The sequence below is a fragment of the Dendrobates tinctorius genome, unplaced genomic scaffold (genome assembly GCF_039654945.1).
Source record: "Dendrobates tinctorius isolate UK_male_01 unplaced genomic scaffold, ASM3965494v1 ptg000028l, whole genome shotgun sequence".
Classification (NCBI taxonomy): Eukaryota; Metazoa; Chordata; class Amphibia; order Anura; family Dendrobatidae; genus Dendrobates; species Dendrobates tinctorius.
Window position 1 is genome coordinate 73,344,601 of NW_027361696.1, and position 21,546 is coordinate 73,366,146.

Here is a 21,546-nt window from a genome sequence, read left to right on the forward strand (position 1 = left end):
TTATTCCTAGTAAAGTATATTAAAACCTATCTGAATGCAGAATTGGATTATAGGGAGGTTACATGGGGCACTCACTTGGCAGTCATTATTTCCAAAGAATAGTATATCAGCTGCTCATTTCAGGGTCTATCACTTTTCCTTCCTTTGGAGTGGGAGTTTAGTCCTATCTAGAAGAGATGGAGTGGCGAACAAGCATGCATAGGGCTATCTTAGTCTCCGTGGCTTGGCTATCTGCACTGTCCACATAGACTCCAAAACAGTGCGATAAGAGGTCAGTTGGAGTCCAAGTACAAAGGCAAGATGCTGGTCTCCACTAGCTTTAATCAGGTTCTGACTGCATGGATTCTTCATGTTTATTTAATTTGTCTTTTACCGCTAAGTTTGGTGATGAAAGAAGTTCACTCTTGCTACTTTACAGTCTGTATAGAGAAAACTTTACATGCTCCTCTATTACAGAATGCACAGAACAATGCAGACCTCCTCCTGAGTGTTTAGATGGCCAACCACCATTCAGAACTCAAGACCCTGAACTTTACTGCTGCCCGGAATATGAATGCGGTAAGTAAGCTGACTAAACCTTAAGATAATTGACCACCCCAGTACATGGTGTTGAGTTGTGTATAATTATTTCAAAGCATAAGAACTAGTACAAGAATTGAGCACATATGAAATAATTAACATAAAACTATCTTGTGTTTTGTTGGCAGTGCCCCCCACACTGGTGCCTGTAACCCCCGGACAGGTATGACCGCCCTCTATCATCAGTAACAGGGCAATTCTCATCACAACTATTTCTTTTAATGTCGTATATAGACTATATATATGTATAAATAATTCTAAGAGACAAAGTCCTTTTGTGAGTATTGGGATTTTTCTGTAGAGAGTGCAATCCTTGTAAGTGCCCATGTACAGATGCAGCTCTTTATATAACAGCTTTATTTACACCTTAAGGGCTTGGACTCCGGTATAATACAGATTGGTAAGACTCTCTACTGACATGTACGTCTATTACAGTGCGATGACGTTACCTGCACTATTCCAACATGTTATGGAGATTATTCCCTGATTAGAGTTTCTCCTAAGGACCCATGCTGCGATAGCTACGAGTGCAGTAAGTCAATGTCCAGTCTTTTTTTTGGGGGGGTCCTATTAAAACTAAAAAAAGAAGATCCCCAAGAATCCAATATACTTTATAATTGAACCTCCCAATAATAATAACAATAATAGCTGGAGATGACAATTTTTGTGTTCTATATGTATTTATTTATAGTCTGTGCAATATAAAATTTTATAATACATACTAGTATTTCCATAAATTAGCATATTTCTATTTCTTATTACATTTGCACTACGGTATATATGTCTGGCACTAGTAACTAACTATTAGAGATTTCTTTATGTACTAATTTCTTGTTTGCTCTGTTTTATATTACAGTCCCCCCTCCAACAACTGTAAGTTCCCAAAAAGTTTAACTTAAATTTTAATTTAATTATTTAAGGTTCACCCTCTTTTTTTATTCATATAAATAGATATTATTTCTATTTCTAGGCTAATTTTACTGTTTCATTTTGTAAAAGTGTTTTTAGGGATAAATATATTATACATTTAAAAAAATATAGGGTTAAAGGTGGGTATTGGTGCTTGCCACTGGGCCGATTCTTAGAACCCTTGGTGACCAGCTGATGCTTGTAGTAGAATGTCAGTACCTGCAGCTGTAGGAATAACGTAGAAGTAGAGTATAAGTAGAGTAGAATAGGAGTAGAATCTCAGAACCTACAGCTGTAGGAATAAAGTAGAAGTAGAGGAGTAGAGTTGAATAGGTGTAGAAGCTCAGAACCTACAGTTGTAAGAATAGAGTAGTAGAGGAGAAGTAGAAGAAAAGTAGAGTAGAACAGGAGTAGAACCTCAGAACCCACAGCTGTAGAAATAGAGTAGAAGTAGAGCAGAAGAAGAGGAGAAGTAGAGTAGAATAGGAGTAGAATCTCATAATAAACAGTTGTAAGAATAGAGTAGAAATAGAGCAGAAGTAGAGGAAAAGTAGAGTAGAATAGGAGTAGAACCTCAGAACCTACAGCTGTAGAATTAGAGCAGAAGTAGAGGAGAAGTAGAGTAGGAGTAGAAGTTTGGAACCTACAGTTGTAGGAATAGAGGAGAAGTAGAGGAGAAGTAGAGTAGACTAGGAGTAGAAGCTCAGAACCTACAGCTGTAGGAATAGAGTAGAAGTAGACTAGAATAGGAGCAGTAGCTCACATCCTAGAGCTGGAGGAATATAGTATAAAATTCCTAGGTGGGTTTTCCAGTTACCTAATCATTCCCTGCTCTGGGTCCTTGAGGGACTTTTTTTTACAAAGTCATGCCTATGACAGAGCTTTTGGACAAGGATTGCCTGTGCAAGTCAAACCTTGTAAACCAGTAAGACGATGTGTAGAACATTGGAGTTTGCCTACTGGAGGATCCTGAGCAGACCGAGACTATGGTTTAGTAGACAAAGCAGATAAGGTTCATTTGTGGAGAGTTTTTTTTTAAGTTATGTTTCTTATTTTTTCTTTTGGTATTCAATGACTTTTTTTCTTTGAGGTCTTCAAAATAATAAGCATGATTCATGCATTTTGGGCATACATTAAAAGAAGAAAAAGTTGCATGAAAAGAACCAAAAAATAAACAAAAAAAGGCACAAATGCAATAATGAATTGAGCTCATAGTCTTTATCTAATGATTAACATGTTGTATATTTGTTTTATCAAATTTTAATATTTCTCCTTTTTTACAGAGTCCACCAACTCCAAAGGTAAGTTAGTTTAAATTAACTAACTTAAAGGATCTCTTTAGAATTATTTCTTATTGTCTCCTTTGTTACAATAAATAATTTATTTGTATGGTATGCACGAAAATACTTAACTATCGCTGTCTCCTGCCATTTCCAGTCATGCTCCAACCCTCTCCTGTATCATGTGACTGCAGTTGTGACATGGCGGCTCACTCAGAGTCTTCTGTGGACACTTTATCAATGTAATTTTATCAGACTCAGAATTAGGCTGTTATAAACTTACTTTAAGAACAGAATTAATAGTCTGCAGTATGAACCTGTAAGAAAAATCTGAAGTCACACGATGCAGCAGAGGAGCGGCGCAGCGCTGGAAACGGCAAACAACATCATAAAGTTAGTACTACTTCAATGCATACAGTGTACATGCATTACTAATTGCTAACAATAGGGGCAATAAAAAAACACTGGAGTAGTTTTTTAATGTGGATCTGTCACCAGATTTCATAATTCATATATTATTAAATAGATCTTTTATGCCTGATGAGTGTATGTATTTTAAACTTCTACTCTATATTAGAAAAACCATATAATCTTGATCCTACGAGTAATCTCATAAAATGCTCATTTTTTTATCATTCAGAAAAAAATAAATAAAAAGGGATTACTGTATACATTCATTCGCACATGGATTTTCAAAGTATGTTCACCAGGCTCATCAGGGCCAATAGAATTCTTCAATATGCATGTACTTTGTGTTGTGAAACCTGGTGATAGATCTCTTGAAACATTTTGTCTGTGACTAGTTTGCGCTTAATAGGTCTTGTTCCATTACTTACCGCTGAATATTTGGTTTTCTTCACTTAGCCACCTTGCGATGCCTCCGGATGTGCATATATTGATTGTGATGACGGGTATACAGTGCTGACGAAACATAACCCAGACGATGACTGCTGCCCCATCTATGAATGCAGTGAGTCAATATTTGCATCTTGTTTTGGTCCAATATTTGTATTTACAATGAATGGAATTTTAATGGAAGCAACTTGTTATATTATATATTATACTATGTGCTATACTTTTCTATATCCAACTATTATGTGTTTTTTTGCATTATATCATACATCAGTATTGATATCTACATATATATCATTTTGAAGAAATAATTTCCTTTTTCTACTTCTGATTTTGATGATGCAACAATTCAATGTATGCATTTATCTGCTAAATCTTATTTCTTTTGTGTGATTGATTTTATCTGCTAGATTTTAATCTCTATTATGTGCATGATTTTAAATTCTAGTTCTTAGCTCTTTTATGTGATTGATTTTATCTACTAGATTTTATCTCTTTTATGGTTGATTTTATCTACTAGATTTTAGTTCTTTTATCATTGATTTTATCGGCTAGATCGTATTTATTTTATGTGTTTGATTTTTATCTGCTAGATGTTATCTCTTTTATGGTTGATTTTAGCTGCTAGATTTTATCTCTTTTAGGTTCTTGATTGTATCTGCTCGATCTTATCACTTTTAAGATTGATTTTATCTGCTAGAATTTATCTATTTTATGATTGATTTTTATCTGCTACATCTTATCTCTTTTACACATTATTAATTTTTGCCTAGAAGTTTGTGACTTTTATGAAACAATTTTTTTTGTTTACAATATTTTACATTTTGCAGTCCCACCACCAACAAGTCCACCGGAACCCACCCCTGTAAGTATTACCAGAGCCACCTAATGAATGATGTCACACACAAAAGCTTCCTCTGTTGATAGTGGATATAATCATGTTATATTACAGAACGTGTGTAGCAGTGTTGTGTGTAGCATCAAAGAGTGCACAAAGGAAGGGACTAAAGCCGAGGTTGTCGACCGGGACAATTGCTGTGATATCTATGAATGCAGTAAGTTATTGTCTTACAAGACATATTTAGGATATGTGTCCTAGCTTTAGCTCAGGGGTCCTCGGATAAAGGTTTAGGAACTTTGGTCACGACAAGTTGGTGGGGTACTTCAGTCCATGACTATGGTTGAGACTCGAAAATGGGACCCTGTTTTTTTTCAAGTCTCAACACATTACTGCAGTTAAAGGGCCATTGTCTGCATAGTAATATCTATGAGGCTGTCCAAACTCCAAAATTAGAGTCTTGGGGTTCGTTGAGACCTTTCTGTAAAAGGAATGTAAGTGGTGCATCTTGGATGAACCTCATCAGTAAATATCTCCTGTCCAGTCAGGGTTTATGAGAATTCAGCAGAAGGACTGCAGAAGCATTGTATAACACATGTTATTTCCCGCAACTGTGTGCATGGCGGTCCATCGTCGGCTTGGCAAATCTGCCAATTTGACCTATCATGGGCGTGTAATAAATGTAACTAGTTAAGGTTTCCTCATTCTTTTCTATTTCTTTCTATAGCAAATTTTGGCAAATCAAATGAGGCAATGTTAACATTAAAAATTGTGTTGATTTGTTTAGAGTGCCAGCCATGCAGCCCTCCTCCATATTGTGATGGACAAATCCCATTCGCGTCTATCAATGGAGACACCCAGTGTTGTCCAACGTATGAATGCCGTAAGTACTCCAGCTGCAGTTTACTGGTTCCTTAATTCTCTGCAGTGTTGCATTCTTGGATAGTGAAAGCCTAGAAGGAAGAGCTGGTGGGACATTCTGGTCTGAAAAGGTGTCATCAAGATACTCTTCGTTGGTTAAGATATTTGGATTTAGGTTTCAGGCAGGGAATTGAATCTTTACTGAAAGTGAAGTGAAGAGGGTTATTAATTTATTGCTTGAAAAATATATTAATGCTATCAATTATAACATTTTGCCTCTTTTTTTCAGCTCCTCCTCCTCCTCCAACACCGGTAGGTGATCCATAATATGAAAAACACAGTCTGAGATTTAATACAGATTATTGAGCATATTTGTAGGATTTTTTTTAATTTAGATTTTTTTATCATCTCAATTTGCCATTGTAATGCAGAATATACAAAATGACTTTGATCCAATTCAGCCTTGACTATGTAAAACTTAACGAAATCAATGGGAACATTTTAGGAACTATATATTTTTCTACAGAATATGTCAATTTTAGCCATTTTTCTTGCAACTCCATGCAACTATTGCAACCAGGAGTGTTGTAACATCTAAAATGAAGCATCTAGGTCTACTAGACATGGTAGTCACTGTGGTCATGTGATGAGTCTTGACTCAATGCGTGGCTAGTGACCTGGAGAAATTTACTGAAAGGGTCCGAAGGGGCATGTAAGAGACTTTATATGAAGTAAGTGATTGCATTTTGCAAATATAATTATTTACCTAACATTTTATTGCATTTTTTACAGAGCATTCCCATTCCAACAACCCCGGTAGGTTATAAGTAATTATAATAAGTTGGATATACATTTTAGTCCATTGACATTTAGCAAAAACACATTCCAATACAGGGCATAAGAACAAGTCTCCCACTAAAAATTCATTAATGAATTTTTATAACACTGTAATGATTTTTGAGATATTAATAAAATATATATTTTAAACCATACATTCCATTTTTAGTGGGAGGTTTGTTCTTATAATTATAATAATAAAATGGAATATTAATATGTATATTTATCATGATAGATAGATAATAGATAGAAAGATAATAAATAAACAGATCATAGATAGATAGACAGATAAATAAATAGATTGATAATAGATAGATAGATAGATAGATAGACATTTACCAGTTAAAAGTGAACCTGGGTAAACACCACTTGATTTGCGTTCACAAACATCTGAGAACCTTTAGATGTTTATCAGTCCAAATATATGGAACGAATGGCCACCCTACCTTCTCACATATGACATTTTATAGTCTACATATATATTTTTGGAATTGCAGCTATATTCATGCCTCTAATCTGATCTTTACTCTGCTTATGTATTCCAGAACCAATGCCAGAATAGGGTTTGCGAGCCTGTGACCTGTTCCAAACAAGGAACCACTCCCGAACTCAGAGAATGGGCAGATCCATGTTGTCCACTTTACGTCTGCGGTAAGATTTATTAGCATTATCCAAATTGGTGCATTATTAAACCTATGTTTTGAATGTTATGTGTAGAATGTTAATACATAGAGGTTACATTTTGCACATGGCCAAGATCCTTCAACAACCTGAGAACCTAGGAGGTCTTCACCACACATCCACTCTGCTCTGGCCACCTGTTCCATCCAACGTTTTCTTGTTACTTGCTCGGCACTTTTTCTATAGTATATACTCTGCTCTCCTCTGGCACTTACACTTCTCACTTTGCAGAGATGTTTAGTCTTCCTGTGTCTGAGTAACTTGGAAGTGGTAGAGAGGTGACCATTGACTACACTTGTGTGTGTGGCTCTCTTGAAGTCTTCGAGTCTATTCTTTCACTGTCATCACTGTTACCATATACTACACTGGAGATTGCCATGTGCATGTGCTGCCCCTTTCTTAAACAGTGCTATAATAAGGAGTCACATGGGGGTGCAGATTTCAAATTTGAGTTTTGAGTTGGTCGCCACCAAACTTAATTCGGACCTAAGTGTCTGAATACTTTTTCATCTGTATTCCTTTTATCTTTTAGTTTGGGGGTGAGAGTAGTTCACTCTTAGTATTTTCAATCTGTATAGAGAAAACTTTACATGGTCTTCCATTACAGAATGCACAGAACAATGCAATCCTCCTCCTGAATGTCAAGATGGCAGCCCACCATTCAGAACTCAAGACCCCGAACTTCACTGCTGCCCAGAATATGCATGCCGTAAGTGAGCCGATTAAATCTCAAGATGATCGACCGCCCCTGTCTATAGTGTTGAGTCATGTATAATTATTACCAATCTCAAAATGATCCAAGAACTAATATAGGAATTGTGTACTCAATGTGTAATAATTAACATAAAACTGTCTTGTGTTTTGTTGGCAGTGCCCCCGACATCGGAGCCTTTTGTAACCCCCGGAGAGGTATGACCGCCCTCCATTATCAATACCAGGGCAATTTTTATCACGACTATTTCTTACAATGTCACATATAGTCTTCATATATAAATAAGCCATAAATAAGCCATTCTAAGCCATAAAGTAGTTTTGTGAGTATTGTGGTTTTTCTGTAGGGAGTACCTTCCTTCTTAGCGCCATGTACACACCCAAGTAAAAAAAGCTCCTTATATAACAGCTTCATTTACACCTCTGTGGTTTGAACTCTGGTATAATACAGATTGGTAAGACTCACTACTGACCTATACGTCTATTACAGTGCCAAGGCATTACCTGTGTTATTCCACCATGTTATGGAGATTATTCCCTGATTGAAGTCTCCTCCAACGATCCATGCTGCAAGAGCTACGAGTGCAGTAAGTCAATGTCCAGTCTTTTATGGGGCGCCGATTAGAGCTAAAAAAAGAATAAAATCCCCTAAAAATCCAATTATACTATATTATCCCCCATAGTCTCCTATGGTGCTGCATTCCCAATATGACATTATGGTTCCTCTTTAAGTATCTTTGGGCAATGAGCCTTGGTTTCTGCTGATGTTATCACTTAGATTTCTATATGAACTAATGTCCCTTTGCTTTGTTTTCTTTCGCAGTTCCTCCACCAACAATTGTAAGTTTCCAAAAGTTTTACTTATTATTAAATTAATTTTGCAATTATTTAATTAATTAGTTTATCATCTTTTTGTCTGTGATCTGTATAGTGTACTATATGGATGAAATATTGTGCCTCCTCCACATTACATCTATCACAGCTTTTATGATCTCCGATTCTAAATCTATAGACATTAATATGTAGTTGATCCCACCATTGCTACTATAACAGTTCTCACGCCTCTATGGGAATTGTTGACCCTTCATCTAGAAGAGCATTTGTGAGGTCAAACCTTGATGTTGGAGGAAAGGTCTTCGATAGTTAGGGCTCTGTTCGGTCGGTCAAGTTTTTCAACACCTAACACCCCCAACTATCTCTTTATGGACCTTATTGTAATGCAATGTGCAATGTTGAAATATTAAGATTTCCCTTTACTTTAATTAAAGGGCCTAAGTAAAGACCGTATGAATCGAGACACTGGAGCTGGCCCATTGGCATGTCAGTAGTGTGAGACTTTTGAACGAGAGCCCTGAGAACTGCCTTGTACATGATGGTATCTGTGGCCAGTGTCAGACTGGAGTGTCAAAAGATTGACTCTGGGGGCCCAGTGTTCAGCTACATGCAAATATTACATTACTCTCTTTCATATTTTTGCTTTCTATATAATAATAAACTGGGTACCCTGTTGAATGAATGATGAGATGCTGCCATTCTCTGAACATAGTGAATCAAATGTATTGAGCCAACTACTGCCATTTTGGGGGGGGGGGTAAGTGAGTTACTCAGGGGCGGACTGGGGAATTCACTTGTTCTCCTGTGGGCCAGTCTGAACCTATCTGAGGTGCTACTGCTGAGGGAAGTTCAGGCTGGTCTTAGCTCAACTGCAGCTTATGAAGTCGTCCATGAAACTCCGTCCGATCATGGATCGCAAATCACAGATTGTTTGTGTGTCTCTCAATCCGAACTTGAGAACCTAATTTATGACAATGAGGCTGTTGAGTTTGGGAGGCCTGTAGGCAGTCTGTGCATTACAGTCTATGCTCGGGCTGCATGAGCCCTTGTATGTCAGGCTGTGTATTCATGTGATCCAATGGCTTTCCTCTTTTGCTCAGGAAGTGAGTTCAAAATCGGGAACTCATTTTTATCAAGTCATATCTATGATAGAACATACTGTAATGACTAAGGTTGTCTGCATAACACTACCCCTGTAAATGAATGAGAAAAAAGGCATATTGACAGGGTTTAATTTTGCTTACCAGAAGTTTTGTAGATTTGGCCCAAATTGTCATTTTTTCCTAGTGAGAGAAATGTTATCTCTTTGTCTTATAAAATATATATATATATAAATTATTTTTTTTTACAGCCTCCACCAGTTACACCGGTGAGTTTCTATCATATTAAAATTAAATAAAGGTGGGTTATCACCACCCAACCTGCGGCACTATCACACCGCCAATCAGCTACTTGTTTGCCGATTAATGGTCATTTCATAGTCTGTTTAGAAAGATTGACTGCATTTAACATGACCACAGAATGACCAGTAATGCATATATCAGTAATAGATCACTTAGTGCCCATAGGCTGCCATTATCCTAGACAGCTCTTGTGTTTATGCAGGACCATGTGCTGCCAAGTACAATGATCTTTTAAGCAAACCAAAACGTAATTTCACCCCTAAAACGAGTGTCTACACAATAATCGCTTGTTCCCACTAATTGTGCATTGTTATTGCACCTTACCTTAGCATATAGTCAGCAACAAACTTATTTCCAACAGATTTTTTCAAGCTGCTCACATGAATATTTGCTTTTTTCAACCAGCCAATATGTGATGGATCCGGTTGTCCCTTTCCCAACTGTGATGAAAGTGACACAGTGATGTCAAGATTTGACCCAGATGATGAATGTTGCCCAATCTTTGAATGCAGTATGTATACTTATTTTTTTTTTGGGGGGGGATTAATGTTTCTTTATGTTTAATGGAAAATATATTTTCTTAAAGGGGTGAGGCTTAAATTAGACCACCATTTGGGGTTCTGGTTTTGCAATTCAAATATTGATAGGAATAAAAGCTCATACAGACATCCATGCAACATGGCACCAGCACGGACTGGCCGTGATTATCCCACCCCCAACTCCCCCTAATATCAGGCTGTCAAGTTTGGGTTGGGAGACTCACGGCCTGATTGTGCATCACATTCCATGCTTGTACCATGTTACACGAACGTCTGCATAAAGAACTTAGGAAACTTAGGAATAGTCAACTCATCAGTAATATTTTGCTTATTAAGACTGATGAAGGTATAGTAGACCTATGGAATTAAGCCATGAAAAAATTATTTGTTGTGTTTAGTTAAAAGATACTATTTCTTGAGTTGTGATTAATTTTGATTATGAATCTGTGAGCTTGATTATTTTACATTTTGCAGTCCCACCTTCAACAACATCCATTCCTCGCACAACCCCACCTCCTGTAAGTAGTAGCCACTGTGTGATGTCTCATACATATAAGGTTATTCTGTTGTGATATCATCTATGACAATTATCACATCATACTTTATATTGCAGGAACTCTGCAAAGATGTTGTATGTGAAGTTACAGTGTGCACCAAGGAAGGAGAAATTGAAGAGTTTATTAGCCAGGACAATTGCTGTGAAGTCCATGCATGCCGTAAGCAATTTTATTATATACTAGCTGAAGAGCCTGGCGTTACCTGGGCATAGTAACCAATTGTGGTTAGTTATAACAAATTATAATGATTATATTGCACATAAAAACCGTGCATCTAATCCTATCCTGTGTAATACTGACTGCTGAGCAGTGTATCTAATCCTATCCTGTGTGATACTGTCTGCTGAGCCGTGTATCTAATCCTATTCTGTGTGATACTCCCTGCTGAGCCGTGTATCTAATCCTATCCTGTGTGATACTGCCTGCTGAGCCGTGTATCTAATCCTATCCTGTGTGATACTGACTGCTGAGCAGTGTATCTAATCCTATTCTGTGTGATACTGCCTGCTGAGCCGTGCATCTAATCCTATCCTGTGTGATACTGTCTGCTGAGCCGTGTATCTAATACTATTCTGTGTGATACTGACTGCTGAGCTGTGTATCTAATCCTATCCTATGTGATACTGACTGCTGAGCTGTGTATCTAATCCTATCCTGTGTGATACTATTTAGACTATTTTATCTATCTGTGATTTATACCTTAAACGATTTAGCAAAATTTTAAGGGCTACATACTATAATGAGGCAAATGGCCATGTAATCAATGGAGATGGCTGCTCTCTGTGATGTAACCCGCAGTATTTTTCTTTAGTGCACGTAAGCACTAAGATGTCGTTTGGTCCACCTTGGGGTCCAGGTTGCGGGTAGCTATGAGCTATGAGCTATATGGTTTCAAAAGGACTCAATGACAGGGCCCGATTTTGACAGATAAGTTTACTTTCAAAGGCGACCAAGAAGGGTCTCTGGTCGGGTAATTGAAGGTGCCAAGCCCCACGACGTTAGGCAGAGGGGGAGGTATGTAAGGAGGCTAATGGCCATGTATTCAATGGGAGGTGTGTGTCACAAGAGATGGCTGCTCTCTGTGATGTAACCCGAAGTATTTTTCTTTAGTGCACTTAAGCACTAATATGCCGTTTGGTGCACCTGGGTCCGGGTTGGAGGTATCTATGAGAGATGGGCAGGTCTGGTAACCCACATACCTTACCTCTGGTTGTGGTTACAGCTTATGCAATGGAGGCTGTTGTTTGGCACATGGTCTGTGTGTTGGGAGGAAGAAGGATTCCTGTGTGTGTGGCTCCAGACCGAGCCTGCGTGCTGGACGTTTCCCCAGCCTGTGCCCAGTCGTGGATCAGGGCATTAATGATCTCCTTGACAGTGTGTGGCACTACTTGTACTAATAATATTTCAGAAGTTCTCAATTCAATTCAGGTTTTGGAAAATCAATGGCATCACTGCCTTCATCATCCAGGAACTTCCTACACACTCTGGTCATATAAGACCAAGTATTGTCCTGAGCCAGGTGGAACCCAAGGCTCACTGCACCCAGTCTAACGTCTGTCAAAGGCTCTGAGGATTTCATAAAAGAACCTAACAACAAGCAGGGTGCCCGGGGACTATCATGTGGATGTTTGTGCCACCCTCTAATGATATGCTTCCTCAGAACATCACTGTCCCACCAGCAAACTGGTCACGTTGGATGATATCACAGGCAACATAATGATCACCACAGCATCTCCAAACTCTTTCACGTCTGTCATTTGTGCTCAGTATGAACCTGCTCTAATTTCTGAATCAGGCAACAATGGTGAACCTAACAATTCTAGTGTTTCTTTAGTGAATGCAAATTGAGCTACATAGTGCTGGGCTGAAAGCATGGATGATCCCCCTAGCGGATGTCTGGCCCTCATGCCAAGCTCATGGAGTCTGTTTTGACAGTTTTGTCAGAAATATGTACACCAATAGCCTCTGGCAGTCATTTAATAGGGCTCTGGCAATGCTCCTCCTGTATCTCCTTTCACAAAAGAGTAGACAACGCTCCCGCTGCTGGATCTGTGCCCTACTACAGCCTTGTCTGCTTTCATCATGTAATGCCTCATGTCCTGGTGTCTGTTCCATGTTCTTGAAACTGTGCTGAGGAACAAAGCAAACCTTCTTGCGGCTGCACATATAAATGTGCCATCCTGGAGGAGCTGGACTACTGGAATGACCTGAATGGGCTGCAAGTACTTTCTCATGCTATCTGTAGAGACAACAGATGATGAGTTATGTATAGAATAAAAGAGAGAGCTGCAATAGGCTCATGCCCACACAAAAAAAATTCCAGTCATGGGCATCACAAGGGTCTGTGTTAGGCCTTCTGAGGGGGATATGTGGCTGGTGTTCCAAGGGGAATCTTTCGCAGGCCCTTTGAGAGAGATCTGTGGCAGGCCCTTTCAAGGGATCTTTAGCAGGCCCTTTGGGGTGATCTTTGGCAGGAATTTTGCGGGAGATCTTTAGCAGTCACTCTGAGGGGATTTTTGACAGGCCGTCTGAGGGAGTCTTTGACAGGCCCTTTGAGGAGAATCTTTGGCGGGTCCTCTGAGGGGATCTTTGCTAGGCCCTTTAAGGGGGATCTTTGGTAGACCCTATGAAATAAATTTATGTCAGACCCTCTGAGGGGGATCTGTAGCGGGCCTTCTGAATGGGATCTTTAACATGTTCTCTGATGGAGATTTGTGGCAGTCATTTTGAGCGGGATCTGAGGCGGGCCCTCCAAGTGCGATCTTTGGCAGGCCCTCTGATGGGGATCTGTGGCAGGCCCTATAGTTGCCATATGTTTTTTCACAGTTTGAGGTGGGTGTTGAAGCTGAGATACTACACTGGGATATGTTTTGGTGGTGTGGATTATTCTTATTTTGAGGAGAGGTGCTCATGATATCCTTACATTGGGACCAGCACTTTATTTCAACAGCCTTACAACAAACATCCATTATTATAATGGGGAACAAGACAGCCACATAATCAACTATTTGTGCTGAAACATTTGAAATCAATGGAATCTGAAACATCAATATCCAATGTGTTTTCTTCACATGTTGAGAATAAAAACTTTAAAAAATGTAAATACAATTTTTCGATATAGAGAGCTAGAGATTTACTATTGTTATATTTAAAAAGAAATGAATAACATATGGTTTAATTCACTGATCTTATAGGTTGTCAGCCATGCAGCCCACCTCCTCTTTGTGATGGAGGACAAGCACCTTTTCATTCTTTCGACACAAACACCCAGTGTTGTCCATCCTATCAATGCCGTAAGTATTACACATGCTTAATGAAATTTCTGTAAATCAAATAGTTATAAGTAGAGATGAGCGGACTCATAGAAGTTCGAATTTGGACTATAGTTTGGGCTGGGTACCAGAGATGTACCAGAACTTAAACCAGAACCCGAATCCCATTCAAAACCATAGAGACCCGAACTTTTGGATCTGGGAAAAATCTCTTTCTCTCATCCCCGCTCTTCCCTTGGAACTTTAAACATTAAACCGGATTTCCGGGAGCTTTGCATCGGACTCTAAGTGTCCGGTACGATCCCCGAACTTTTAAGCTCAGGTTCACTCATCTCATTATTATAATCTTTTGCTAAGAATGTGCTCACACTAGATTAATGGCTTTTGTTAGGGAGTAGCCATCAAGTTTTCCAAATACCGACATATCCTTCCTCATGATGTCCATTGATATATTTTTGGTGATGAGTTTTATCTTTGAGTGACACGATTCACTTTACCATTTAATGTACGGTATGTTAAAATGCAAAGAAAAAATTCCGCATCTGTTTTTTTTGTTTTTATGGTGTACATTATATGGTAAAAATGTCCTTCCAACATTATTTTCCAGGTCAATACTGTTACGACGGTATTAAACTTATGTAGTTTATTTTCTCATTTAAGTGATAAAAAAGTGTAAATGAAAAAAAACAGCATATTCAGTTTTCTTAATTCTGTATTGTTTTCATGTTTTTACCTTTCTGTCACTAGAGCTATGAGAGTGCTTAGCGACCTGACATTTTTATTGATCTTTGCTGAATTGCAGTGTATGGAGAAAATGTTGTTCTCCTTCAACAGGGTTGGGATGCCATGACAATCCATCGTCACACTGTGATCCCATTGCGGGGGTTCAGTGGGCATACAAAATGTCTTGAGCTGACTGAGGCATTTAAATGGTTGAACAGAAGCAATTGGAGCAAACTGTTATGGACAAATGATGAGTGTACTGCGGGCTCAGCTCCTGAGCCCGCACAATACATAGGAAATTGGGAAGAGGTTTAAAATACTGGAAAGCTCAATGGAATCCACTGTAAAACGTAAAAAGGCATATGTTTCATTCACAGTTTTATATAATGTAGTATTAATGATAATAATAATAATTCATTGCTAATATCTCTAATGATGAGTTCCTTCTTTATTTCAGCCCCTCCTACTCCTCCTGAAACACCTGTAAGTCAATATATATACATATATGAACACAGGGTTTAGCTTACATTTTTTATCGTGCTATGTATTTTATCCTCCTTATATTTCATTACAAATAATTGTAGCATCACATATTTAAATATTTTACCTTTCATTTATAATTTCATTTTTTTTTGCAGCCTCCCATCATCACAATTACCCCGGTAAGATACAGTCCTGTTATAAAATGTCAAATAACTACCAGTAAATTCTGCTAAGGCGATACATAACTTTCACATGCTGGTAAAGTTGGGTGGATTTCTTATACTTGCAATAGATGAGTCTCGTGCACCACTCTGTTCTCCATGCGCATGTGGTGCAACTCTCCACAAGATTGTAGCAATGCAATGAAATCCAGGAACCAGGGAACCAGACATCATCCTTGTTGTAACTTTATTAGTATAGAAAAATCACAACATTTCAGCCACGCAGGGCCTTTATCAAACCATTAAAAAAGAGTGATATCTCAGGTTTCTTACACACGTACTGTAAAAAACTTGTATTTTATATGCTCCTTTCTTTCAAATTGTCTGCCTACAGTCAGTGGATTTACAGTTTTTTTTGTTTTGGGAGGTCTAGCTCTCCTTAACTACAGTAGTTTGTCTCAACATCAATAATGCTTAAAAATTGCAAAGTGCTTGGGAAATAAGCAACTTTGCAGTCTTAAATCTTATTAAAATCTTCTCCATTCTCAATAATGGGGGGACTTTTTATTTTATTATTTAATTTTTGTTGATCAGGTTATCAACCACTGTTCAAGTCTCATCTTACAAGCTCTTTACAATAGACCACTGTAGGCACTGATGTAAAGACTCCCTGCACTCTTCTGCTGGGTCTCTATGCTTTTACGTCATGTCTCTATGCTTTACTGATATGTCCCTGCACTCCTTCGATGTGTCCCTGTGATTATTTGATGTGTCCCTGCTCTCCTCGGATGTGACCCTGTGCTTCTCCAATTTGCCCCTGTGGTCCTCTGATCCTCGGATGTGTCCCTCTGCCCCTTTGACGTGCCTCTGTTTTTAAATGTGTCCCTGTGCCTCTCCGATGTGTCCTTGTGGTCCTGCGATGTGTCTCCTCTGATGTGTCCCAGTGCTCCTCCAATGTGCCCCTGTTCTTTTTCGGTGTCCCTTTGGTCCACCGATGTGTCCAGGCTTTCCTTCAATGTGTCCCTGGGCTAATCTGGTGCCTCTGCAGCATCTGAGAGTGCACAGTTCCGACAAGTGAACAACTATGCTGCTGGTCCAAACTGTCAAACTTTAGGGTCATACTGCCTCCAGCAAATGAGAAGTTGAGAGTCAGAGAAGTAGTCATCTCCTCAAGATGTAACCTGAGAAAAAACTCTTTAAGGAGACTAGCTGTGTAAAGCCTTGCAGGCAGATTTGCATTGGAAAAAGTATTGAAATTAGGTATCTCACTAGTGCCACCTGTTGGAGGCAGATACCATGCATATCATGACTAGGGGTATTTGCCACACCAGATGGGTGTCCAGTTGAAATCCTTCCTGGACTAATCCTGTCCAGATTAGAGGTGCCATCTAGTAAAAGGGTTTTAGTCTATATATGCAAGTACAACATTACTTAAATTTGATTTTTTTTAATACATCTATGTTAATCTGATATTGTCCACAATGTATTGCAGGAGAATCCATGTAACAATAGACTTTGTGAGCCTGTAGAATGTACCAAGGTGGGCGCTACTGTCTCATTCAATGGCTGGATAGATGCATGCTGTCCTCAGATCAGCTGTGGTAAGTATATATACTGTGTAGTAGAAAATTTGGTATTCTGAGTTAAAAGTTAGGGATCCTTCATCAAGTACTCATTGCTCTCTGGTACATCTTTCATGTATTGGAATTAAACAAATGGACAATTGATTTCAATGGACACCAATACCATGATTTGATTCTCAGTGTTGCTCAAGGGTGGGAGACATGTCTCATGTGCAGCTGTACAGGGGCTCATCTGGTCTCAGCAAATAGCTGGTTTCAATTATATGCCATCTCAAAGCAATCACAGTTTACTATTTTTTCTGCTCTGTGTATATTACATCAGTTCCTTCCTCTGAGGACATCAGAAAATGCCTTTATATGCATGGAAGGCAGTAACATAAAACAGTGAGCCCCAGGCTCACAAACAAGTAAATACATAATTGCAACAAAACATTCAATAGTTAATTTAATAACACCTTTATATGGTCAATCTGTTCCTCTCTTAATGAAAAATCAGCATTTGAATTAGTGGTTATGGTGGATCTGAAGCCTATGTCACTCCAGGTCTATTCCCCACTAAACACTGCCTCCTCCTGCTTGACTGACTACGCCTTTGCCTGAAACAACACAGCATAAAGGCTGTCAGTGAAGCAGGAGGAGAAGGCAGCTCTAAGTGCAGGGAATAGAGCTGGGTGTCAGAGGCTTCAGATCTACCATAGCTCTTCAGCCTCATTTGCATATCAATTCAAATGCTGATTTCTCAATGATAGAGGAATGGACTGGCCATGTAAAGGTATTGCAGGACTTGTCTTTGTAAGAGCTACATGCACATATAAATAGTTTGGGAGGTGAAATCCTGCTGACAGATTCATTTAATATAATTTAATATCATTCATTATCTGAATTACTGCATCTTTTCAATAAGTGTCTTGGCTTTTTTTCACACTGCTCACCATAGAACTCCATAGAGTTAGACGGATAGCAATAACAATTGATGATATCTTTACTTGCTTTCATTTTAAATAATAATTTGGTTTTGAGGCAAATACATTCTTAAATCTTATAGCTTAGGAATCTCAATCTATAAAAAAAAGTTTAAACTTTTTTATTACAGAGTGCAGAGAATCATGTAATCCACCTCCAACATGTGCAAACGGCTCACCCCCACTCAGAACTCAAGACCCAGACGAGTACTGTTGCCCAGAATATGAATGTGGTAAGTGACCATAGCAAACGTTAGCGGCTCCACCTTTCATATTATTGTATTATAGTTGTTTCCACTTAATGGGTTTATCCGGTACCTTGTTTTTGGCTACTGGGATAAGAACTACATACCTGCTTGTTCTGGCCTGCAACGATTTGTTGTGGTTCAGAACGATCTCTATTCGCTCCTGGCGGCAACGCCTCTACTTCCCGTGATATCTTGTCAGTAGAGCAGCATCTTCTCTTCCACTCTGCTTTGTCTACAAGGCGTCAAAACTGATGTCAAGCTGATTGACTGCTGGGAGCCAGCTGACAATCAGCATGATGTCAGCAGTGACAGTCCATTGGTACAGCAGACCAGAAGAGAAAGAACTGGTCTGTGAACTTTAAGTCAAATGAAGCGGGAGATTGGCCAACTGAGCAGGAACGATTGTCACAAGGGTGAACCTGCTGGAAAATTCTTAGCCCAATAGCCAAAAAAATCCAAATTAACTTCCTTAAGAGACAACAAAGAACTAATAAAATACACAATAATTGAAATAAGTAATCTTGTGTTTTGTCAACAGTTGTGGAGACCACAACTCCGGTGCCTACAACAACTCCAGAGGTACGACCATCTTCATCAGTAACAAAGGCATTAGTGTGTTCTCCGACGAAATTAAGAATTGTCACTTGGGATCTTGAATTCAGCAAATTGGACACAAACTGTCATAAAACAGCAAAACGTTCTACTGATGGGTGACAAAAAAAGCTTGACAGAACTTGAATTTCCAAGGCTGATCTGTTGCATCTAATAATAACCCTACGTTAAGACATTATTTTCTAAGCAATTCCGGACAAAATTTCTTCCATAATAGGGAAAGTGATATTGACCGTAGGGCACTATTCCTTCTAAATTACTGTGTTATTGCAACCTTTTCACAAAGTTTCCAATACAAGTGTAATAATAATAATTTATTAATTTTATTTAACGGCCTTCTGCTCGATCTTGAACCATGGCGACTTCATGGATGAACGATCTGTAGGAAGATCAATCTTGTGCAAGCCTAGATAGGTCCACCAGGGTCTTCTCTGCCATTATCTTGATTGTATCAAGCCATTGGGTTGCTGGTCTTCTTCTTTGCCTTGTTTCTTGTAATCTTCCAACCATGATGTCGATAATACATGCAGGATAATAAGGATCAGACATAAACTCAATATCTGTATCTCCTTGCATTGCAGCCACCATGCCAAGGGGTTACATGCTTTGTCCCAACTTGTGGGCCATCTGATACCTTGGTTGAAGTTACAAGAATTGACCCATGCTGCCCGAACTACGAGTGTGGTAAGTGGCATTCTGTTCAGACAATTTTTGTTTCTCCGGTTAGTTGCTTGTAAGCCTCGTTCATAGATTCTATTTTATCAAGCCACATTCTGTCAAACATGTCTGATATTAATAAACTGCACTAGTACGAAGTAGAAATAAAATTAATTTCTCAAAATCACGAGGTTCAAACAGTTTACCAAACAAAACTTGCAAATTGTAGAGTAGGCAGCACCAAATGTTTTGGCTATGTTTGGAAACATTTTACCTTGCCTCTTTGCATCTTAAATAAATAATACAAATATTTCCAACTCTTCTGCATAGAGTTCCATCACAGACTTGCGTGTCTCCATGGTTACAGACTACAAACAAATCTTGTGTAGTCTGATTGTACAACTTTTTGTTGTGTGTGAACTTTTTGTTCTTTAACTAAACTCTAGGCAAAAATTAAGGAACAAATGGAATGTATTTTTAGACTGTAACCCAGAAGACACATAGTGTGAGTAGAAGCAGAAAATGCCTCAATTTTGTTTCATCTTAGGCTTACATGTCAGTATTTGGTCAGTGTTTGAATGCCAAAACCAGTAGTGAAACTTACATAGAAGAACTGGAAGTGAAAGATTAACACCTGTTCTGTGTCTTAGACAATCTCCTGCTTTTGTCATACAAATATCGAAAAAATACTGATGTGTGAATAAACCCTTAGATTAATTAGGACAATTACATTGATTGCATAGGAGGACATATGCCATACATAAAGATATAACTGAGTTTTATTAATATTAGTTTGGAAATAATTATGAATTAATTTTACTTTGTATCATTTCACAGTTCCGCAGGTAACAAACGTAAGTTTCCAAATCCTTGTCACTTTACCTTTTTTTATTTTACAATAGCTCTTTTCATATGTTCATTCTATGTTTTTTTGGTTAATTCTATGGATTATTGTTTTTCCTCTTCTACTGAATATGAATAGCTCAAACTGTTTTTCCCACAATTATTAGCTTTGAGTAAGGAAATATCCAGCTCACCGTTTGGTATATCTTTAGCTTGTTTGGGGCCCCGAAACGCTGTGCCAAAACATGGAGGCACTCAACGGAAAAAGCTAAAATTTCCATAAAAACTCGTTAAAAAAACGCACCAAAAACTCATAAGTATGAACATACTTTAACCCCTTTCCGACCTCGGGCATAATAGTACGCCGATGTCAGACTCCCTCCCTTTGATGTGGGCTAACCGCCGGAGCCCACATCTTTCCCGGGACATGTCAGCTGTTTTGAACAGCTGACATGTGCCCGCAATAGCTACAGGTGTAATAGCTAGCCACCCGCGGATATTAACTAGATAAATGAAGCTGTCAAACGCTGACAGCGGCATTTAGCAAGCGCTTCCAGGAAGCGCACTGGAAATACGTTTACTGGTGACCCGTGTCACGTGACTTCAGGTCACCGGTGTGTTGGCATGACATGTCAGTGCCAGCTTGGTATAAGCACCACCCAGTGGTCGGCGCTCAAAGCAAGTGAGTAAATCTGCTACATAGAGGCGATCTGGTCATCACTTCTATGTAGCAGAGCCAATCGAGTAGTGGCAGCTTCTAGCCTCCTATGGAGACTATTGAAGCATGCCAAAAGTTAAAGGAAAATGTTTTTAAAAATATAAAAAAATAAAAGTTTAAATCACCCCCCTTTCATCCCATTCAAAATAAAACTTAAAAATAAAATCAAACATACACATATTAGGTATCGCCGCATTCAGAATTGCCCGATCTATCAATAAAAAAAGTGGTTAACCTGATCGCTAAACAGCGTAGCGAGATAAAAATTAAAAACGCCAGAAGTACAGTTTTTTGGTCATCGCGACATTGCATTAAAATGCAATAACTCAGCTCACAAAAAGTAAGCCCTCACCCAACCCGAGATCACGAAAAATAGAGACGCTACGGGTCTCGGAAAATGGCA

General features: G+C 38.7%; 1 protein-coding gene across 1 annotated transcript in view; it reads left to right on the forward strand.

Annotated features, from left to right (window-relative positions):
- LOC141085016 (uncharacterized) overlaps positions 1-21,546 on the forward strand; it is a 118,356-nt gene that overhangs the window by 85,280 nt on the left and 11,530 nt on the right. Inside the window, exons 100-126 of the mRNA XM_073569940.1 lie at positions 457-558; positions 708-742; positions 1,015-1,111; positions 1,436-1,452; positions 2,772-2,789; positions 3,633-3,738; positions 4,451-4,485; positions 4,573-4,675; positions 5,246-5,341; positions 5,609-5,631; positions 6,112-6,135; positions 6,702-6,807; positions 7,445-7,546; positions 7,709-7,746; positions 8,039-8,135; positions 8,372-8,388; positions 10,191-10,296; positions 10,799-10,842; positions 10,938-11,040; positions 14,076-14,174; positions 15,334-15,359; positions 15,515-15,538; positions 17,013-17,121; positions 18,197-18,298; positions 18,852-18,892; positions 19,507-19,609; positions 20,420-20,436. Of these exons, the coding sequence (XP_073426041.1) occupies positions 457-558; positions 708-742; positions 1,015-1,111; positions 1,436-1,452; positions 2,772-2,789; positions 3,633-3,738; positions 4,451-4,485; positions 4,573-4,675; positions 5,246-5,341; positions 5,609-5,631; positions 6,112-6,135; positions 6,702-6,807; positions 7,445-7,546; positions 7,709-7,746; positions 8,039-8,135; positions 8,372-8,388; positions 10,191-10,296; positions 10,799-10,842; positions 10,938-11,040; positions 14,076-14,174; positions 15,334-15,359; positions 15,515-15,538; positions 17,013-17,121; positions 18,197-18,298; positions 18,852-18,892; positions 19,507-19,609; positions 20,420-20,436 (1,790 nt within the window). The remainder of the gene's footprint in view (positions 1-456; positions 559-707; positions 743-1,014; positions 1,112-1,435; positions 1,453-2,771; positions 2,790-3,632; positions 3,739-4,450; positions 4,486-4,572; positions 4,676-5,245; positions 5,342-5,608; positions 5,632-6,111; positions 6,136-6,701; positions 6,808-7,444; positions 7,547-7,708; positions 7,747-8,038; positions 8,136-8,371; positions 8,389-10,190; positions 10,297-10,798; positions 10,843-10,937; positions 11,041-14,075; positions 14,175-15,333; positions 15,360-15,514; positions 15,539-17,012; positions 17,122-18,196; positions 18,299-18,851; positions 18,893-19,506; positions 19,610-20,419; positions 20,437-21,546) is intronic.